An 18,598-nucleotide genomic window follows, 5' to 3' on the forward strand; every position below is an offset into this window, starting at 1 on the left:
TGAGTTCGTGTCCTTTGTAGGGGCATGGAGGAACCTGGAAACCATCATTCTCAGCAAACTGACACAAGAACAGAAAATCAAACACCACATGTTCTCACTCATAGGCAGGTGTTGAACAATGAGAACACATGGACACAGGGAGGGGAGCATCACACACTGGGGTCTAGGGGGAGAAATAGGGGAGGGACAGCATGGGGTGGTGAGTTGGAGAGGGATAACATGGGGAGAAATGCCAGATGTAGGTGATGGGAAGGAAGGCAGCAAACCACACTGCCATGTGTGTACCTATGCAACAATCTTACATGTTTTTCACATGTACCCCAAAACCTAAAGTGCAATAAGTTTTTGCCCCCCCAGGAAAAAAAAAAGCTTGTCCAGCTTAATGAAAAGTGATATTTATAATTCTTGCAAAAATTACTAAGGAAGTTGAAATTTTTGACAGATATATTTTTTAATCTCAAATATTCCTGTCATCTCAACACACATCAAAACCTTGAGAGCAGAGACCAGTGGTCCTTCATTTCAGAATTGGAGAGTCTGAGATGCTATTGTCAGACTGTCCCCTGAGGCTTTCCTTTGTCTCCTTAACAACCTTGTGCTTAAGTCCGGTCTGCATACAGGAAATTCTCTCTCAACAGCCATGGCCTTTCTTGTTCTTCAGGTTGTCCGCACAAACCAGTGTGCAGGAGAATTCGTCATCACCTTCCCCCGTGCTTACCACAGTGGCTTCAACCAAGGCTACAACTTTGCCGAGGCCGTCAACTTTTGCACTGCCGACTGGGTGAGTCTGGAATGTGTTGGGATGGCGGGGGTGAAGCAGGAGGGTTGTGGAGAAGCTGGGACATCATGGCATCCAGACTTGGCCACACTCAACCTTGAACCTGCCCACAGTTGCCTGCTGGGCGCCAGTGCATTGAGCACTACCGCCGGCTCCGAAGATACTGCGTCTTCTCCCATGAGGAGCTTATCTGTAAGATGGCTGCCTGCCCTGAGAAGCTAGACCTGAACCTGGCGGCGGCTGTGCACAAGGAGATGTTCATCATGGTGCAAGAAGAGCGGCGTCTACGAAAGGCCCTGCTAGAGAAGGTGGGTGGTACCTTAGAGTACCCCAGATAAGCACCCTTTTCTGCTGGAAGTTGGGGGAGGCAGAGGTGGCACCAAGAAGATGTAGCCTCTACTCTTGGAGTATAGTGAAAAGAACTAGATGCATCTTGATTGAAAACCACATACCATTCTCTGCTATACCCTTTACCAGCAACCTTGCTTAAGTCAGTTTACTTCATTGTCAGTTTTCCCATCCAAAAAATGGGATTATGGTAATGCTTATCTTTTTGCATGGTTGATTGGATTAAAGATAATGTTTGCTTAGTGACTGACCCATAGCAGGTACTGGTAAAGCAGCTATTTATCATTATTTAAGTGACCCAGCAAGATAGCTGGCATATGAAACCTCACCACTGATTATCTTTGTATCAAGTTACTTCATCTTTCATAGTCTGATCAAGTTACTTAATCTTTGATAGTCTCACTTTTCCATTCTAAAATAGGAATAAATATCTAACTTGCAAAGTGTAAAGTTAGAGTATGGTGATTTAAGTTAAAGCCATCTGTGCTACATTGCCTTTGCAGTGTTGCAGCTGCCATTATTGACATTGTTAATACATGAAGAAACTGATTGAAATGTGTATGGAATGTTTCTCAGGAAATGCCATTTTATTACATGCGGATGGTTCAAGCTAGGGCAATAATATTACCAAGTAGAAGGTGGTCCTGCTTTAATTGATTTCTCATGATTATATGTCAGTTGTGTGTGTAGCTGAGTGGAAGCTGCTACAGAGCTCCAAAGTCCACTCGTGTAGTTTCAGCCATCGTCTTCAGATTTCACAATTGCCCAGTTAGGGAATTGACTTTGTGAGCCTTTCATAAGATTACAAAGGAATACTGGTTCTGTGGGATCCCTTGCTGCCTATATTTAGGGTAATACTTTTTTATTTTAAAGCTCATTTATAACTTCCCTGTGAGTGTGGGCTGTAGGGAGAACTATAGCTACAGTAATGTTGGAAGCCTGGGGCCTCTCAGTCGTGGTGTTAGTTGCTGAGTCCCTGGGCTTTTCCAGGCATCATTTTCTCGCTCTGTTCAGTACTGTTATTAAATGATGGCTGAGTGGCTGTGCCAGGCTGTGGGAAGGAGCCAAAGCAGGGTGGGGAGAATAGACCATCTCACCTTGACATTCAAAATTCTTCACATTTGGCCCTTAACTCACAGAAGCATTCTGGACACCATAGTCTTGGAATCCTGTAAGAGACTGTATGTGTATTGAAGTATGTTTCTGGGAAGAGGACTCATAGTTTACATCCAATTCTCAAGAGTCCATGGTCCAAAAAAACCCTAGAGACTTTATTCTTAGAATATTCTCTGGCTTTAGAGTCAAAATTAACTCAGTTTGGAAAGTTACTGACCTTGAGACTTAGTTTCAGCCTTCGTAAAATGAGATAGGCCTGTGGAATATATATTCTTATCTGAAAATTAGAGCTAATAACAGTAAATACTTGATGAACACTGACTCTAAGTGCTGAGATACTTGTCTACTTCCATAGCTGCTTTATCTTTGTTGATCCTTGTAACAACCCAACAAAGATGATACTGTTTATCTCCATCTTACTAGATAATGAAACAGACTCAGAGACGTTAAATGATTTACTTATGATCGCACAGAGAATAAGTGGCAGAGTGGGATTTGGGCTCATAACTTATGCAGAGCTTAGGTGTTAAAGTTGGTATGTAAGACAAAAACTGTTAGAGTCAACATTTCCCATCAAAATCCCTAAAATTGACAATTAGATAAAAGCACTGGGTTGTCTTCTGACATAGCCAGCTTTTCCTTCATTTTTGAAATGGATTGCTTTTTCTTTATCTGAACAGCAGTTGAAGTCATTGGATTAGGTTTAGAAGCCATATTGTTGGGAGGAAATTATTATACCCCTTTAAACCCTGAACACAGGCACATACTGTTGAATTTCTCTAAGTTATATATGTACACAAGTATCTCTTGCCTACTAAGTGGCCAGAGCCGTGCCTGGAACACAGTGGGCTCTGAGTAACTGGAAGCCAATATTGTTCCCCAGTACACATCCTCCATAACTAGCCAGGCCTGTCCCTTGGCCACTTCCACACATTGCCACCTCTCTGTTATCTTGGTCCACAATTTTCCTCACTTCTCACCCACTTTCTGCTGATTTGGATCTCACCTGATTTTTCTTCCTCTATAAAATTATCTGATTCAGCTTACACTGATCTTTCCCTGGTTTATCTGATTCCCTCAGCTTTGAGAGTCTGGACTTTACAAAGGGCAGGTATGCTCCATGGGTTTTCGCCTCTTAAACCCCATGACCCTCAGCATAGATTTGAGTCTAAAGTAGGGGTCAGTGGTGGCTGAGATGGAGGATTCTGCTACCTGGTTCTGGTTATATATAACATATGGATTGAATGCCCTTAGGGCATCACAGAGGCTGAGCGAGAGGCTTTTGAGCTGCTCCCAGATGATGAACGCCAGTGCATCAAGTGCAAGACTACGTGTTTCCTGTCAGCCCTGGCCTGCTACGACTGCCCAGACGGCCTTGTCTGCCTTTCCCACATCAATGATCTCTGCAAGTGCTCCAGTAGCCGGCAGTACCTGCGGTGAGCATGGGCCTTTCTGGAGGAAGTGAGGCAAGAAGGAGGATGCAGAGCTGGGCCAGACATGCTCTTGCCTGCCCTCTTCCTCCAGGTATCGGTATACCTTGGATGAGCTTCCTGCCATGCTGCATAAGCTGAAGGTTCGGGCTGAGTCCTTTGACACCTGGGCCAACAAAGTGCGAGTGGCCCTGGAGGTGGAGGATGGGCGGAAGCGCAGTGAGTGATGGGGGGATGGAGGGACTCCACAGGCAAGTTCTGTTCCCTTCTGTACTCCAACCCCCTTCCTCCGCCTTTATTCAATGCTGCCTACTCCTTGGTGCCCTCATTCTTCTTCCAGGCCTTGAAGAACTGAGGGCACTAGAGTCTGAAGCCCGTGAACGGAGGTTTCCTAATAGTGAGCTGCTGCAGCGACTAAAGAACTGCCTGAGTGAGGCAGAGGCTTGTGTGTCCCGAGCTCTGGGACTGGTCAGCGGCCAGGAAGCTGGGTATGGCAGCATGAGGAGTTGGGGCACACATGAGGTGCTCAGGATCCAGCACCTAGGAAAAGTACTGCAAGGGGTAGACTGTGGATACCATTTGACAGACTGGACATCAGCAGGAAGCTGCCAGGGATGAGTGTGAGATGGCCTGGAAGGTGTTAGGGAGGGCAAGGAGACCAGGCCACCTAGAATGGAGAGGAGAGCCTCTGTGTTAGAAAGCTAGACGTGTTTATTTTTTATCAGTACCTGGAAGAGGTCTGAAAGAGAGGCTGAGGGGCTTTATGGGCAGGGAAGAGTAGTGGGAGGCTTACAGGTAAGAACAGGACACAGATGTATAAACCTGATCTCTGCTGCACAGCTAGAGTTCACAGTAGAGGATGGATTGCATAGTACAGCTCTTGTTATGACCCATTAGTTTCTAAGTTCCCTCTCTCCTCACCAGAAATTTATTTCCCTCTCTTCTAATTCTTTCCCCTCATAATATGAACACGCTCTGTAATTTAAAACCTTCCCTCTAACCCGGGCAGTTGGGGCAAATTTGAAATATGCAAGATCAAGGTGGACAGGTGTGGTGAGGAAAGGTGTTGGGTCTTAGCATATACATGGAGGGAGGGCACTGGGTTTGGACCTGAAACCTCACATGTGAAACTCCATAGCCCCCACAGGGTGGCTGGTCTACAGATGACCCTGGCTGAGCTCCAGGCCTTTCTGGACCAGATGAACAACCTGCCTTGTGCCATGCACCAGATTGGGGATGTCAAGGTGAGGACGCTTGGAGTGCTGCTGAGGGATCAGGGTGACTGGGGACCTGAGCAGCAGGCCACTCTTGGCTCCTTTCAAAAGCCTGAAGTGTTCAGGCGAGACAGGACTCATGTTTGAGAAAAGAACAGATGGGAGGGTAAGGCAAGGGGCTAGTGACTGCCTGTTAGAAATGGGACTTGAGGGTCAGGAGTCCAGGTAAGGTTTCCTCGAGGAGGGGTAGAGGAGAAGGAGGTAACAAGGGTGCTTGTTGGGCTTGGAAAGTGGAGTGAAATTCATGAAAGTGGAGGAGGAATGAGATGGAGAGGGCAACAGATCCCAGGGTGGTGAGCATGAGGGTCTGTGTGAGGACTAAGCATAGCAATTTTTAGGGCACAGAGGTCTCTTGGTTCTCTGCCCTCTGGGAGATAAGTAAAGCATAGATTCATAATTATTAAGAATCTCTAGGGGTGGGGCCCAGGAATCTGCATTCTTAACAAATTCCCCAGGGCATTCTAATGAGCAGTCAGTGTTGGGAACCCCACTGTCTTAGGGCTTGGAGAAGGAGAGCCCAGCCAATGTTAGGCTCGTTTGCCCCAAAAGCTTGGAGGGCAAGAAGGTAAATGGGACAAGGGTATCTGGTGGTGGGACCCCTCAGTGGGCCCAGCTAAGGAGTTTGTTCTTCATCCTATGTTCTGGTAGGGTGTTCTGGAACAGGTGGAGGCCTACCAGGCTGAGGCTCGTGAGGCCCTGGCCTCACAGCCCTCCAGTCCAGGGCTACTGCAGTCCCTGTTGGAGAGGGGGCGGCAGCTAGGGGTGGAGGTTCCTGAGGCCCAGCAGCTCCAGCGGCAGGTGGACCAGGCACAATGGCTGGATGAGGTGAAACGCACACTGGCCCCCTCAGCCCGAAGGGGCACCTTGGCTGTCATGCGAGGACTGTTGGTCGCGGGTGCCAGTGTAGCCCCTAGCCCTGCTGTGGATAAAGCCCAGGCTGAGCTGCAGGAGCTGCTGACCATTGCTGAACGCTGGGAGGAGAAAGCCGACCTCTGCCTGGAGGCCAGGTAGGTCCAGCTGCTTCTTCCCTGCCCTATTCCAAACATCAAAGTTGAATGGAGACCCAGAAGATGATTCCCATGGGCGGCCTAGGTATCATGCTCCTGTGTTGCCATATTGACTCTCCTTCCCCCTTTTGTTTCCTATCTTGTCATTTTGTCTTTAAAAACAAAACAAAACAATCTCTGTATACTTAAAGGCAGAGAGAGGCTGATGGAGAAGCAGAAATGGACAGATAGTATGTAGAGGACTAGTCCTGCAGGCTCATGTGCCCATACCCAGAAGCACAAGTGATAGGCAGATGGGCAGATGTTAGTAGAAAGATCCCACACAGGGCATTTGACAAACTGCAGCAACAGATTACACAACACAGGTTGTATATGTAGGCATTGCCAGCAGGCCAGCAGACTGGCAGACAAGCAGAGGCACAAGAGCAATGGCAGAAGGATGAAGTTGGGCGCATGCAATCTTGGCGAAGCAGGGACTGGCAGCTACCCTTAGGTGGAATACAAGCAAGTAGGCCCAAGTGGCAGCAGGAATAACAAACACCCAAGGGGCCCATGCAGTTATATCTGGTGGGCAGTCTGGGCTTCTGGTCAGGCAGACCACATCAGACTGAGTTTCTTTGTTTTTCCTACCTTTAGGCAGAAGCATCCACCAGCCACACTTGAGGCCATAATCCGTGAAGCGGAAAACATCCCTGTTCACCTGCCCAACATCCAGGCTCTCAAGGAGGCTCTTGCTAAGGCCCGGGCCTGGATTGCTGATGTGGATGAGATCCAAGTGAGGACCCTGCCACCCCCATCTTCCACCCCAGGCCTTCAGTCCAGCTGGGAAGAGATGGCATATATACTGGGATGTGCTGGGTTGCTGGGATGGGTTGGGTTGGCTGGAGAGAGTAATGGGCATGGCATGTAGTCAGGAGGCAAAATGTGCCTGATGAGCAGGGTGAGAGGAAGAGTGTGAGGCTGGCCTGAAGGAAGAGAGGGCAATGGTTGGGATGAGAATGGTGGGCCAGGGAAACAGGTGGTATGGGAGTGAGCAGGGCAGGGGCGTGGCGGAGAGAGGAGGCAAACCACAACAGAAGGCTGACTGGATACTTGGGGCTGAGCCAGTCAGTAGATGCCCGAGTTGTGAGAGAGAGTTAAGTGGGTGTTCCTTAGGATGACGCCTGTTTTTTTCTACCTCAAGACTGAGCCCAGTTCATGTTTCCAGCTCACGGCCAGGCACAGAGTAAGCATCAGTAGCATTGGCAAGTTGAACTGAGCTGTCTCTTGCCCTTGTCCCTAGAATGGTGACCACTACCCCTGCCTGGATGACTTGGAGGGCCTGGTGGCTGTGGGCCGGGACCTGCCTGTGGGGCTCGAAGAGCTGAGAAATCTAGAGCTGCAGGTATTAACAGCACATTCCTGGAGAGAGAAGGCCTCCAAGACCTTCCTCAAGAAGAATTCTTGCTACACACTGCTGGAGGTGAGGCCTGGGACCTTGACCTACCGCATCTCTTACACCTGCCCTGGCTGCTATGAGATGGCTCATGAGATAACATGGGTTTTGTGAGGGCACCAGGGAGGGAAGGAGAGGGCGTGGGATGTAAGGGAAGCCCAGTCATCCCCTCTGTCTGCCTGCCTCAGGTGCTCTGCCCGTGTGCAGATGCTGGCTCGGACAGCACCAAGCGCAGCCGGTGGATGGAGAAGGAGCTGGGGTTGTACAAATCTGACACAGAGCTGCTGGGGCTGTCTGCGCAGGACCTCAGGGACCCTGGCTCTGTGGTAAGGAGCTTAGATACAGATGGAGAGAAGAGCTTGGTGGTGATAGTGTCTGAGCTGGGTGACCATGAGCAGACCGCTTGCTTCCTGAGCCTCACTTCTCCTGGTTTGGGAGTGGGGTGTTACAAGGGGCCAGAGAAGGGAAGGGATAGGCTGCTGACCCACTCTGCTCCTGTCCTGGGTATGACAGATTGTGGCCTTCAAGGAGGGGGAACAGAAGGAGAAGGAGGGTATCCTGCAGCTGCGTCGCACCAATTCGGCCAAGCCTAGTCCACTGGCATCATCGACCACAGCCTCCTCTACAACCTCTATCTGTGTGTGTGGGCAGGTGCCAGCCGGGGCGGGAGCTCTGCAGTGTGACCTGTGTCAGGACTGGTTCCATGGGCGGTGTGTGTCAGTGCCCCGCCTTCTCAGCTCTCCAAGGCCCAATCCCACCTCATCCCCACTGCTGGCCTGGTGGGAATGGGACACCAAATTCCTGTGTCCACTGTGTATGCGCTCCCGACGGCCACGCCTAGAGACAATCCTAGCCTTGCTGGTTGCCCTGCAGAGACTGCCCGTCCGGCTGCCTGAGGGTGAGGCTCTTCAGTGTCTCACAGAGAGGGCCATTGGCTGGCAAGACCGTGCCAGAAAGGCTCTGGCCTCTGAGGATGTGACCACTCTGTTGCGACAGCTGGCTGAGTTTCGCCAACAGCTAGAGGCCAAACCCAGGCCAGAGGAGGCCCCTGCTTACACTTCAGACATTGCGTGTGACCCTATCAGAGAAGGCAGTGGCAACACTATTTCCCAGGTGAGCTGTCCAGGCCACCCACTGTCCTCACATTTCTGACATCTAGCCCCTGTCCTTCTTTTGGCTCGATCCAGCGTTGTCCCAGTTCTCCAGTTTTCAGTCTCCTGTGGCCCAGCCTCTTTGTCCCATTCTGTACCCGACCAGATCCCTAGAGTCTGCTCCCTGCTGGAAGCCTGTGTTGACTTTCCTTCAGGAGATAGAGGCTCCCAAGTTTGGGGGTTGTGAAAGAAAAGACAGGACTTGGTTCATCAGCTCAATTATTCTTCATTTCCCGGATAGGTCCAAGGGCTGCTGGAGAATGGAGATGGTTTGACCAGTCCTGAGAACAAAGCTTCAGCAAAGGGCTCTGATAACACAGGTATGGTTTGGGTAGGCTGTTGGCTACACATCGCCGAGTGACCCGTGTTTTTGTCAGCTTTGTTGTGGCCGTGGAGGATAGGACAAAGAGTGGCCTCTAACCCAGTCTGTCCCTGCACCCCCACCCCACCCTCCGCCCAGACCTGGAGCTACTGTCCTCAATGTTGCCGCAGTTGACCGGCCCTGTGTTGGAGCTGCCTGAGACAACCCGGGTGCCCCTGGAGGAGCTCATGATGGAAGGGGACCTGCTCGAGGTAACCTTGGATGAGAACCACAGCATCTGGCAGCTGCTGCAGGCTGGACAGCCCCCAGACCTGGAGAGGATCCGCACACTTCTGGAGGTGAGGAGAGGGGTCATGGGCCGGGCCAGGAGGTCAGACCGAGTAGGGAGCCCAGGCCTGACCACTGGCCCACAACCTGTCTTTCTGCCTATCTGTAATCACAGCTGGAGAAGGCAGAGCGTCACGGGAGTCGGGCTCGGGGCCGGGCCCTGGAGAGGCGGCGGCGGCGGAAGGTGGATCGGGGTGGGGAGGGCGATGACCCAGCCCGAGAGGAGCTAGAGCCAAAGAGGGTACGGAGCTCAGGGCCAGAGGCCGAGGAGGCCCAGGAGGAGGAAGAGCTGGAGGAGGAGACTGGGGGTGAGGGCCCCCCTGCACCCATCCCCACCAGTGGCAGCCCCAGCACCCAGGAGAACCAGAATGGCTTGGAACCGGCGCAAGGGACCACTTCAGGCCCCTCAGCCCCTTTCTCCACTCTGACTCCCCGGCTGCATCTGCCCTGCCCACAGCAGCCGCCTCAGCAACAGTTGTGACAGTGGCTGAGCCTAGCACAGACCCTGACAGAGACCCCCCTCGGCCTCAAGGATCCTCTTTGTGACCATCAAGCCTGCTTCTTGAGGGGTGGGTGGGTAGGGGGGTCGCCATCCCCCTACCCACTCATCCCTGAGTCCCTTGACTTTTGTATTCTGACTCCAAGGTATTGTTCAGACCTCAGCTCCTGGGGGCCGGCCCCTGGAGTCCTCCCTCCCTTGTAGCCTCTAACCAGCATTCCTAGACACTTGAGGCAGATAGATGGATGGGCTGGTGGGCGGGGGTTGGGGGGAGGGTGGCTGGGGCTGGGCCAGCACCATTCCAGAGACAAGGCCAGTGCATATGCGAACTGGGGGACTCTCCTCTCCCTTCTCTCCCCAGTTCTGGTCCTGACCAGGCCATGCTACACTAACCCCTGCCCCCACTCTCCTCCCCTCTTTTCCTTCCTACCCTCTTCTCCCTCTCCCTTCCCCTGACCGTTCCACCCAGGAGGAGGAAACTTCACATAGTTGTGCTCACAGTTTTTTATTTTAAAGGAATTTGGCTGGTGAGCTGAACAGGGCTCCCTGTGATCTGAAGAAAGCTTTTGGTGCTTGTCCTCACAACCACCTCAATCCTCCCTCCCTGTCCTTCCCTGTCTCCTTTCCTCCTCCTGGGTTCATGTTGTAATAAAAGAAGATTGTTGGTGTGTAATTAATTTGTTCAAAAGAAAAAGCAAAACAAGAAACTTGGTTCCAACTGAAGCCTATTTTAATTTTATTTTATTATTTTCCTCTTGTTAGAAATAAAACCCTTAGAAACATTTTTTGGAAACATGTTTCTGAAGTGCATTTCTCTCAGGTGGGGAGGACAATGCTTCCCTCACCAGTCAGTGGAGCAGCTATAGTGCTAGCAGGAACACTCGGGCTAAAGCCAAGAAGCTCTGGGTTCTGAAATCAAGTTCCACCAGCTTCTTAACCTTGGGCAGGACATCCTGATCCTCCCCCAACTCTACCCCCAAGCCACTTTCCCTCAAGTCCAAACAGATAGGCTCTGGCCCCCTCATCCTGACTCCTACACCACAGCCTCCCCCAGTTGATGCCCTCCAGTTTATCCTCCTCAAGCTCCCAAAGGGATTTTTTTTTAAATGGCTTTATTGAGATATAATTTACATACCATAAAATTCACTTGTTTGAAATGTACAGTTCAGTGATTTGGGTTTCTGAAGTGTAGATCTGGTTATATACTGCTTAAAACCTTCCATGATGCTTTATTGCCCTTAAGATTATACATAGAATCTCGTTCTTTCTAGAATGTTTTCTTGTCTAACCCGTATACTGCATAATTCCCTGATTTTTCTCCACAGGTTCTTTATGCCCCTGATGAATGGGGACTAAAGCTCAGATGTGTGGTCATTTGAAACCCCTGAGTTCACTTTTTTAAGACAGCTTATTGAGATGTAATGTACATATCATACAGTTCACCCACTTAAAAGTGTACAATTAAATAGCTTTTAGTATATTTAGAGTTGTGCAGCAATCATTGCAAAAAAAATTTTAGAACATTTTCATCATTGCAAAAAAGAAACTCCATATCCCTTAGTCATCCTTTACCCCTCATCCCATTTGCCTATTCTGGACATTTTACATAAATGGAATCGTATAATATGTGTTCCTTTGTGTCTGGCTTCTTTCAACTTAGCATAGTAGTTTCAAGCCCATTAATGATCCCATAGTAGTTGAAAAGATCTCCGTTCTGGGTCCCAAAGTCTTTAAGATAAGGGTGCTGGACTAAATCAGGGACTGTCAACAGATTGTTTACATGTTTTTGTGGGTGTTTGCATGCATGTGTTTTTCTGACAAGAAGACTAACCAGCTTGTATCAGATTCATAAAGGGATCCTTGACCCTCCAAAGGCTAAGAACCATTCTTTGTGGTCTTGAGTGTTCTGTGTTTGGAGTCTGCCCATGATATGAGGATACAAAGGAGGAAGCAAGAGCATGGAACCCCTACTAAACCAGTCAGCTTCCCATCATTCCTGCCTCAAGGGCTTTCCCTCCTCTCAAGGGGCTGTGAGGAGGCTGAAGGCTAAAGACTGGGTCCTGATCTCTAGCCCAGGAGCTTAGCACACTGCCACCCTTATTTTGCTTTCTCATCTGAAATTTCATGGGTTTCATTCCTCCTTCCCATATTTGCAGTTGATAGGAACCTAGTGGTAAATAAGAAAGCCCACCCTCTTCTAGCAGCAGCTTTGATTGGTGAAAGGGTCTGGCTCAGCCCTGCTTCATCTGGTCTTCCTGTTGGGACCCTGGGCTATACATTATACAAGTAAGGAGAGACAGGAGCCCATGGACAACCCTGTTGGGTCCAGTTTGACTCCAGGCCTCAGTCCAGGGGAAGAGGCTGACCTTTTGGCTGCCCACCTCTCTGAAATTGAACGTAAAAAGAGGGTTGGAGGAGCTGACAGGAGAGGTGAGTGAGAGCTGGAATGGGTAGGAAGGGGCTCAATCTCAGCACTTAACTACCACTTCCAAGGCAGCCACAGGAAGAAGTGGCCAGACAGGAGAGGAAGAGATGGAGCCTTCAACCTGAACCAACTCCCAGGTTGTTAGAGAACTGCTTGGCCCAGGACGGGGGTTCTCCCAGGTATGGGCCCATCCCTCACTGGTTTTCAGAGAGCCTTTCCCATCTTGGCATGTCCCTGTCCCATCCCTCACACACTTTCCTTCACAGCAGACGTACATCCCATAAACTCTGCAGGAGAGTCCCTGGCCATCATCCTGCAAGAACCAGATCAAATCTACCCTTCCAGAGAGCTTTCTGTGGTTCCAGATCTGCCCTCTTTCCCAGACGTTCCCCTAGAAAGGGAGGGGGACTGGCTCAGGGGACCCCCTCCCCCTCAGATAAGGGGATGGGGAGAATGAGGTCAGGGAAGCAGTGGATATCTTCTCACCTCAAAGTAATTTTTTATTAAACAGAACATCACCTAGCTGCCAAGTCCTCCCAAATGTTGCCACATCCCTCAGGATGGCTGCTGAATCTGCAGGTGACAAGGGGATGGGAAGAGACATCACTTCTATTAAGGACTTTACCCAAACCCTTCCTTCAGGCCCAACTGACCCCTTCTTCACCTTCTCCTTAGTGCCTCCACCTGTGCCTTACATGGTGTCAGAAATACTCTAATAGGTCTGTCTCTCCTCCCACCCCAAGCTCTGGAGCTTCTGGAGGGAAGGCAAGGCCCAGGCCTCAGTCTGTCTCCACTTCCAGGCCAAGGGCCTGCAGTCTAGTTTTAGAAAGAGTTAAGAGAATCAGTTGGAGCCCCACACTGTGCATATGAACTCTTTCCTTTACATTGCAGAGTCCAGTGATACAGGATTCCAACCCTTAGGAGTGGTACCTGGGGCCTGAGGTACATGGTCAGTGGGTCCTTGAAAGGGCAGGCACTAACCATGCTTCCCAGAAGACCTGAAATTGTGATAGGAGAAGAGGGGTTAGGAAGCAGATGGACAGGGGTCTTGCCCCCGGGCACTCACATGAAAGGGAGGGGAACACCCCCTTGTAAACCTCCACCTGGGTGCTCAGCTTCATGTGAGATATTTCACAAACTCCCCAGCAGAAACAGACCCCTAGAGGAACAGACTTCACCTAGGTATATCAGCCTGGCAGAGCTGGAATTTTCACCAAATCTGTGACCCTCAGGCCTGTGCTAGACAGGTGTCCAAAGTAATCAGCCTGCCATCAGGAAATAGTTCACAATGGGACCTCAGTGTTGATCTGTGCTGTTGTTGATAGGTTGGGAATTCAGCAGTGCTAGGGCCACAGTGGCCTTGGTAGATAGAAGTTAATATTGTCAAGGTGCATAACCTCCATGCCCATCTGTATTGGTTACATATTTGCTACATAACAAATTACCTCAAAAACCCAGTGGCTTAAAACAACATTTTATCTCTCATCCCTGTGAGTTAGGAATCTGTACACAACTTAGCTGAGTTTCTAGTTTTTATTTCGGGGTCTCACAGCCTGCAAGGTGTGAGCTGGGGCTGCAGTTATCTCAAGGCTCGACTGGGGAAGGATCCGCTTTCAAGCTTACTCACGTGGCTGTTGGCAGGATTCAGTTTCTTGCTGGCTGTTGGCTGGGGATAACTCTCATGTGTTCCTTGCCATGTGTACCTTTTCATAGGGCGGCTCACAACATGGTGGCTTGCTTCAGCAGAGCAATCAAGATGAGCTAGAGATAGGAGAGTGCCCACGTGCCAGACAGGACTCTTAGTCTTTATGACCTAATCTCAGATGTGACATCCCATCACTTTTTGCAATATTCTATTTGTTAGAAGTAAGTCAGTTACTAGGTCCAGGCCACACTCGAGGGGATTATACAAAGGTGTGAATACCAGGAGGCGGTGTGTGTGTGTGGGGGGGGTGTCGTTTGGGGTCATCTTGGAGATTGACTACTATAGTTTTTCCACTGGTCCTGGTGATTCATGTTACTTACACATGCAGAATACATTCACCCTCTTCCCAAAGTCTCTAAAAGTCTCATCCAATTATAGCATTGCCCTGAAATCCAGAATGTCATCTAAATCAGGTCCATATATGAAAGAGACTCTTTGCATATGGCTTCTTAACTACTTTTTTCTCCATCTTTAGATTTGTGAGACAACTATATTTTGTAAAAAAAATTGTTTTTGTTTTGTTATAGAGATAAGATATTACTATATTGCCCAGCCTGGTCTCAAACTCCTGGGCTCAAACAGTCCTTCCACCTTGGCCTCCCAAAGTGCTGGGATTACAGGTGTGAGCCACCATGCCCAGCCGATTTGTGAGACTTAAGAGGCAAGTTATCTCTCCCCAACACATCCAACATACAATGGTGGAATAGCCATAGGACAACTACTACAGATACTCTGGTTCAAAAAGAGGGGAAATGGGAGACATAAATGAGTCACTGGTCTATAATAATTCTGAAATCCAGCTGGGAAAATGGAAGTTTCCTGATTAGATTTCAAGGCCTGGGAATAGTATTCTAAGGCTCTGCCCTCTGACCTTTTCGTTCTACCCTCTGTGCCTGCCTTTTTCAAGAAAGGCAGCGCATGTTTGCAGCTGAAGTTTCCCCAGTCTGCTTCCTGCCAGTAGAATTTTGGGGGTCCAGTGGCTTTTTTTCATTTTATCCTGTCTGTAATCAGCTGCCACCAAGGAATAGTTCCATAGAGGGGCTTGGGTTTCTCTTCTGTTGGCAGGTTGGGCACTCAGCAGTGGCTTATAGCCAGATTGGTCTTGATGGAAGTCCATATTGTGGAGCCCATGCATAACCTCCATGCCTGCCACCATGGCCATTTTGTTCAGGAATCCATTGGGCAAAGAAAAGGGTGAGAGACAGAGACTGACTAACAGCACAGAACAGGACACCTACCTGTCTACTTGATTGAGGTCCTCTTCTGCAGTGGACTCTGGTGCTCATTTATGTGGGACATGAATATCTGCCTATTCCAAGAGGGACATCCATATGCTCTTCCTCAGACCTCATCAATAATATTTCAGTCCTGTTATTTCCAAGTTCATCATTTAGCTGAATCATTAACTACTCATGAAACAGTGGAAACCTATCTATACCTCCGACCAACTATGTGACCTGGCAGTTGTCCTACTGTGAGAATTTCCCTTCTCACTGTCCCTTCAGGATCAGCCCTAAGTGGGGCTGTAACACTACAGTTAGCTACTTCCAGCAGGGCCAGCATATCATGCAGGGTCATGTGTAAACCAAGCTGGATATCCCCTAGTCACCTAGTCACAGGGAATTCCCCATGAGGCCTCAAGTGTGGGCAAGAGAGGGATGGCAGTACAGCAGATGGGAGTATTATTCGCCTGCTCAGGCAGCTTATTCATCTCCTAGGCCTGTTTGTATAACTCGATTCTATTCAGTGGCAGAGTGCTACTGCACATAGATAACTTCATGGCTCGATGGTAGTGTTAACACACAGCTCTCAATGGGGAGCTCAGCTTCCCCAGGTCACTTGGAGTCCTGTACTCAGGCATTCATTCACAATGTAGATCCACTTTTCCGTTTTTATCTTTCTCTGCTTCTGGAACTTCTGTTATCACAATATTTCTACCTCCAATTGTATCCCCCATTTCTTGAGTCTTTAACTTGCTCTTCAGCTGTAGTACTCCTCCCCTTTATGCCATCTATACTGTGTAGATTCCAACAGTATATCCAGAACAGGAGAAATCACCACAGGATTTCTCCTGGGCCCAGTGTAAGAAAGACTCAGATCAAAACTTCATGTATAACCCCATCCCAGTCTGACTGATGGGCCACAGTGGCAATCTGGTTCACCAGAGATTAACATTAATTCTGAACCAACATCCAGTGTCTTTCAAAAGGCCTGAATATTTCCCTGTCCCCAGTGTACAATGACTGTGGCTGCAGGTCTCTGTGAGGAAAGCAAGGAGGGAGATTTCACCATACACATGTGTGAAGTGTAGCAAGGTCCTTCTTTGAATGGACCCTCCCCTTCATTCAAGGGACTCTGGTCTATGAGCTGGGGAAGAGGCTGGAATGCCACATTTTTAAGGATAAGATCAGGCCTCCGTTTTCCAGAGTAGAAAATTATTGGGGTTATATAACAACTAGGACTTTGTTAGGCTGTCCATCTATTTTGGTCCTAGGGAAACTATGCTTAATTATCCACTGTTACAAACCTTCACAGCTCAACCCTGATTATTGCTATGGCTCTGCTGTCCATTATAAGAACCAGACCCAATTTCTCTCTGGAGATGAACATCACCTCGATTGAAATCAGGGAGCCCATTCATGATTTCTCACCATGACCCTCATCTACAGAAATAAATCATTGCAATGCTTTATAATACTGGTATTCATTCATGGACTAGTTAAGGTAAAGCTAGCTCCTGGGACAGAAAATTTTCTGAGATTTAAGACAAGTTTACTTCTTGCTTCTGTAGTATTACAAAGCAGGTGTTAATAATTGGGCTTCCCTCTTCTTTTTTTTTTTTTTTTTTTTTTTTTTTTGGCGTTTTTTTTTTTTTTTTTTTTTTTTGAGACGGAGTTTCGCTCTTGTTACCCAGGCTGGAGTGCAATGGCGCGATCTCGGCTCACCGCAACCTCCGCCTCCTGGGTTCAGGCAATTCTCCTGCCTCAGCCTCCTGAGTAGCTGGGACTACAGGCACGCGCCACCATGCCCAGCTAATGTTTTGTATTTTTAGTAGAGACGGGGTTTCACCATGTTGACCAGGATGGTCTCGATCTCTTGATCTCGTGATCCACCTGCCTCGGCCTCCCAAAGTGCTGGGATTACAGGCTTGAGCCACCGCGCCCGGCCCAGGCTTCTCTCTTCTAAGTGATGATTCAGAGGCCTAGGCACTTTCTCTCCATAAGGTCTGCTATCTTCAAAACATGGTCATCATTGTATTTATTGTCATCTCCATCCTAGATAGCCAGAAGAGGAAAAGACCATGTGGGAGGTTTCTATGAGTCGGATGTAGCACACATCACTTCTCATATTCCATTAGCTAGAACTCAGACAATGGGCATACCCAATTGTAAGGAACACTGACAAAATGTAATCTGAAATTGTCCCTAGAAGGAAGAGGAAACAAATTTAATGACCACTTAGCTAGTCTTTACCACAGTGTTTTTCTCAAAGTCCTGTAAAAAGGAATGTCAATGTACACATAGTCAAGGGGTTAGTTGAATGTGTTACACATGATTAATTGATTTCAACATAATTATTGCCCTAAAAGATGGATTCCCCTGCCTACACTGTACCATGGAATTTCTGGCACCTTAACCTCATTTAATACAAGCTACTATTGAGTCCAGGTTTTGGTCAATCAATAGAACAACTCTTAGAAATACTCCTAGCTGCTTCAGCTAACCAAGTACAACCAGGATTGCTGATGAGTGCACCCATACTGAAAAGTTTGGCTCTACCCAAACCAGATGAAAAGACATCACAAGCAAAGAAAATTACAGACCAATATCCTTTATGAATATAGATGCAACATCCCCAGCAAAATACTAGCAAACTAAACCCAATAGCATATTAAAAGTAGGATACACTTTGGCCAAGTGGGATTTATCTTAGGAATGCAAGAATGGTACAACATATGAAAATCGATCAAGGTAGTAACATCACATTAATAGAATGAAGTAAAAAAAAACAAAACATGATCATCTCCATTGATGCAGAAAAGGCATTTCAGGCTGGGTGTGGTAGCCAGCACTTATAATCCCAGCACTTTGTGAGGCTGAGGTAGGAGGACTGCATGAAGTCAGGAGTTTGAGACCAGCTTAGGCAACATAGCAAAATCCCATCTCTACAAAAAAATTTAAAAAATTAGCTGGGCATGGTGATATGTGCCTGTACTCCCAATTACATAGGAGGCTGAGGTGGGAGACTCCCTTGAGTCCAGGAGTTTGAGGCTGCAGTGAGCTATGATGGTGCTACTGCATTCCAGCCTAGGTGACAGAATGAGACCCTGTCTCTCTTAAAAAAAAAAAAAACAAAAACGAAAAGTCATAGAGCTAATAAGCAAATTCAGCAAAGTTGCAAGGTGCAAGATCAACACATAAAAAGCAGTTGTGCGTTTATACACTAGCAATGAACAATCCAAAATGAAGTTAAGAAAGCAATTCAATTTACAACAGCATCTAAAAGAATAAAATATGAAGGAATAAATTTAATTGAGGAGAAAGACTTGTACATTGAAAACCATGAAACATTGGTGAAAGAAATTAAAGATCTAAAGAGATGGAAAGGCATATCATGTTCATAGATTGAAAAACTTAATACTGATAAGATGTTAATACTAGCCAAAGTGATCTACATATTCAGCACAGTCTTTATGAAAATTCCAAGGGCCTTTTTGCAGAAATGAAAAAGGTGATCCTCATTCATATGGAATTATAAGGAGCCATTAATAACCAAAACAA

The 18,598-nt window shown here is 48.1% G+C and overlaps 1 protein-coding gene and 1 long non-coding RNA gene across 4 annotated transcripts in view; one reads left to right on the plus strand and one right to left on the minus strand.

The window, feature by feature from the left end:
- The window catches only part of KDM5C (lysine demethylase 5C), a 34,595-nt gene extending 23,278 nt beyond the window's left edge, over positions 1-11,317 (plus strand). For 2 of the 3 annotated variants that reach the window (XM_017517627.2, XM_037734600.1), the window contains 14 exons: positions 662-781; positions 892-1,086; positions 3,497-3,678; positions 3,767-3,891; positions 4,013-4,160; positions 4,811-4,916; positions 5,595-5,953; positions 6,590-6,728; positions 7,236-7,415; positions 7,577-7,714; positions 7,902-8,501; positions 8,781-8,859; positions 9,000-9,199; positions 9,304-11,317. In XM_017517627.2, coding sequence (XP_017373116.1) covers positions 662-781; positions 892-1,086; positions 3,497-3,678; positions 3,767-3,891; positions 4,013-4,160; positions 4,811-4,916; positions 5,595-5,953; positions 6,590-6,728; positions 7,236-7,415; positions 7,577-7,714; positions 7,902-8,501; positions 8,781-8,859; positions 9,000-9,199; positions 9,304-9,669 — 2,937 coding nt within the window. In that variant the 3' untranslated portion in view covers positions 9,670-11,317. The remainder of the gene's footprint in view (positions 1-661; positions 782-891; positions 1,087-3,496; positions 3,679-3,766; positions 3,892-4,012; positions 4,161-4,810; positions 4,917-5,594; positions 5,954-6,589; positions 6,729-7,235; positions 7,416-7,576; positions 7,715-7,901; positions 8,502-8,780; positions 8,860-8,999; positions 9,200-9,303) is intronic. The other variant, XM_017517629.2, reaches the window with a different exon arrangement.
- Positions 10,201-14,396, minus strand: LOC119469391. The gene is made up of 2 exons (XR_005198181.1): positions 13,740-14,396; positions 10,201-13,110 (listed from the first exon to the last, which is right to left on the minus strand). It is a non-coding gene; the product is annotated as an uncharacterized LOC119469391 (long non-coding RNA).
- Between the last annotated feature and the right edge of the window lie 4,202 nt (positions 14,397-18,598).

The sequence above is a fragment of the Cebus imitator genome, unplaced genomic scaffold, assembly GCF_001604975.1.
Source record: "Cebus imitator isolate Cc_AM_T3 unplaced genomic scaffold, Cebus_imitator-1.0 Scaffold640, whole genome shotgun sequence".
Classification (NCBI taxonomy): Eukaryota; Metazoa; Chordata; class Mammalia; order Primates; family Cebidae; genus Cebus; species Cebus imitator.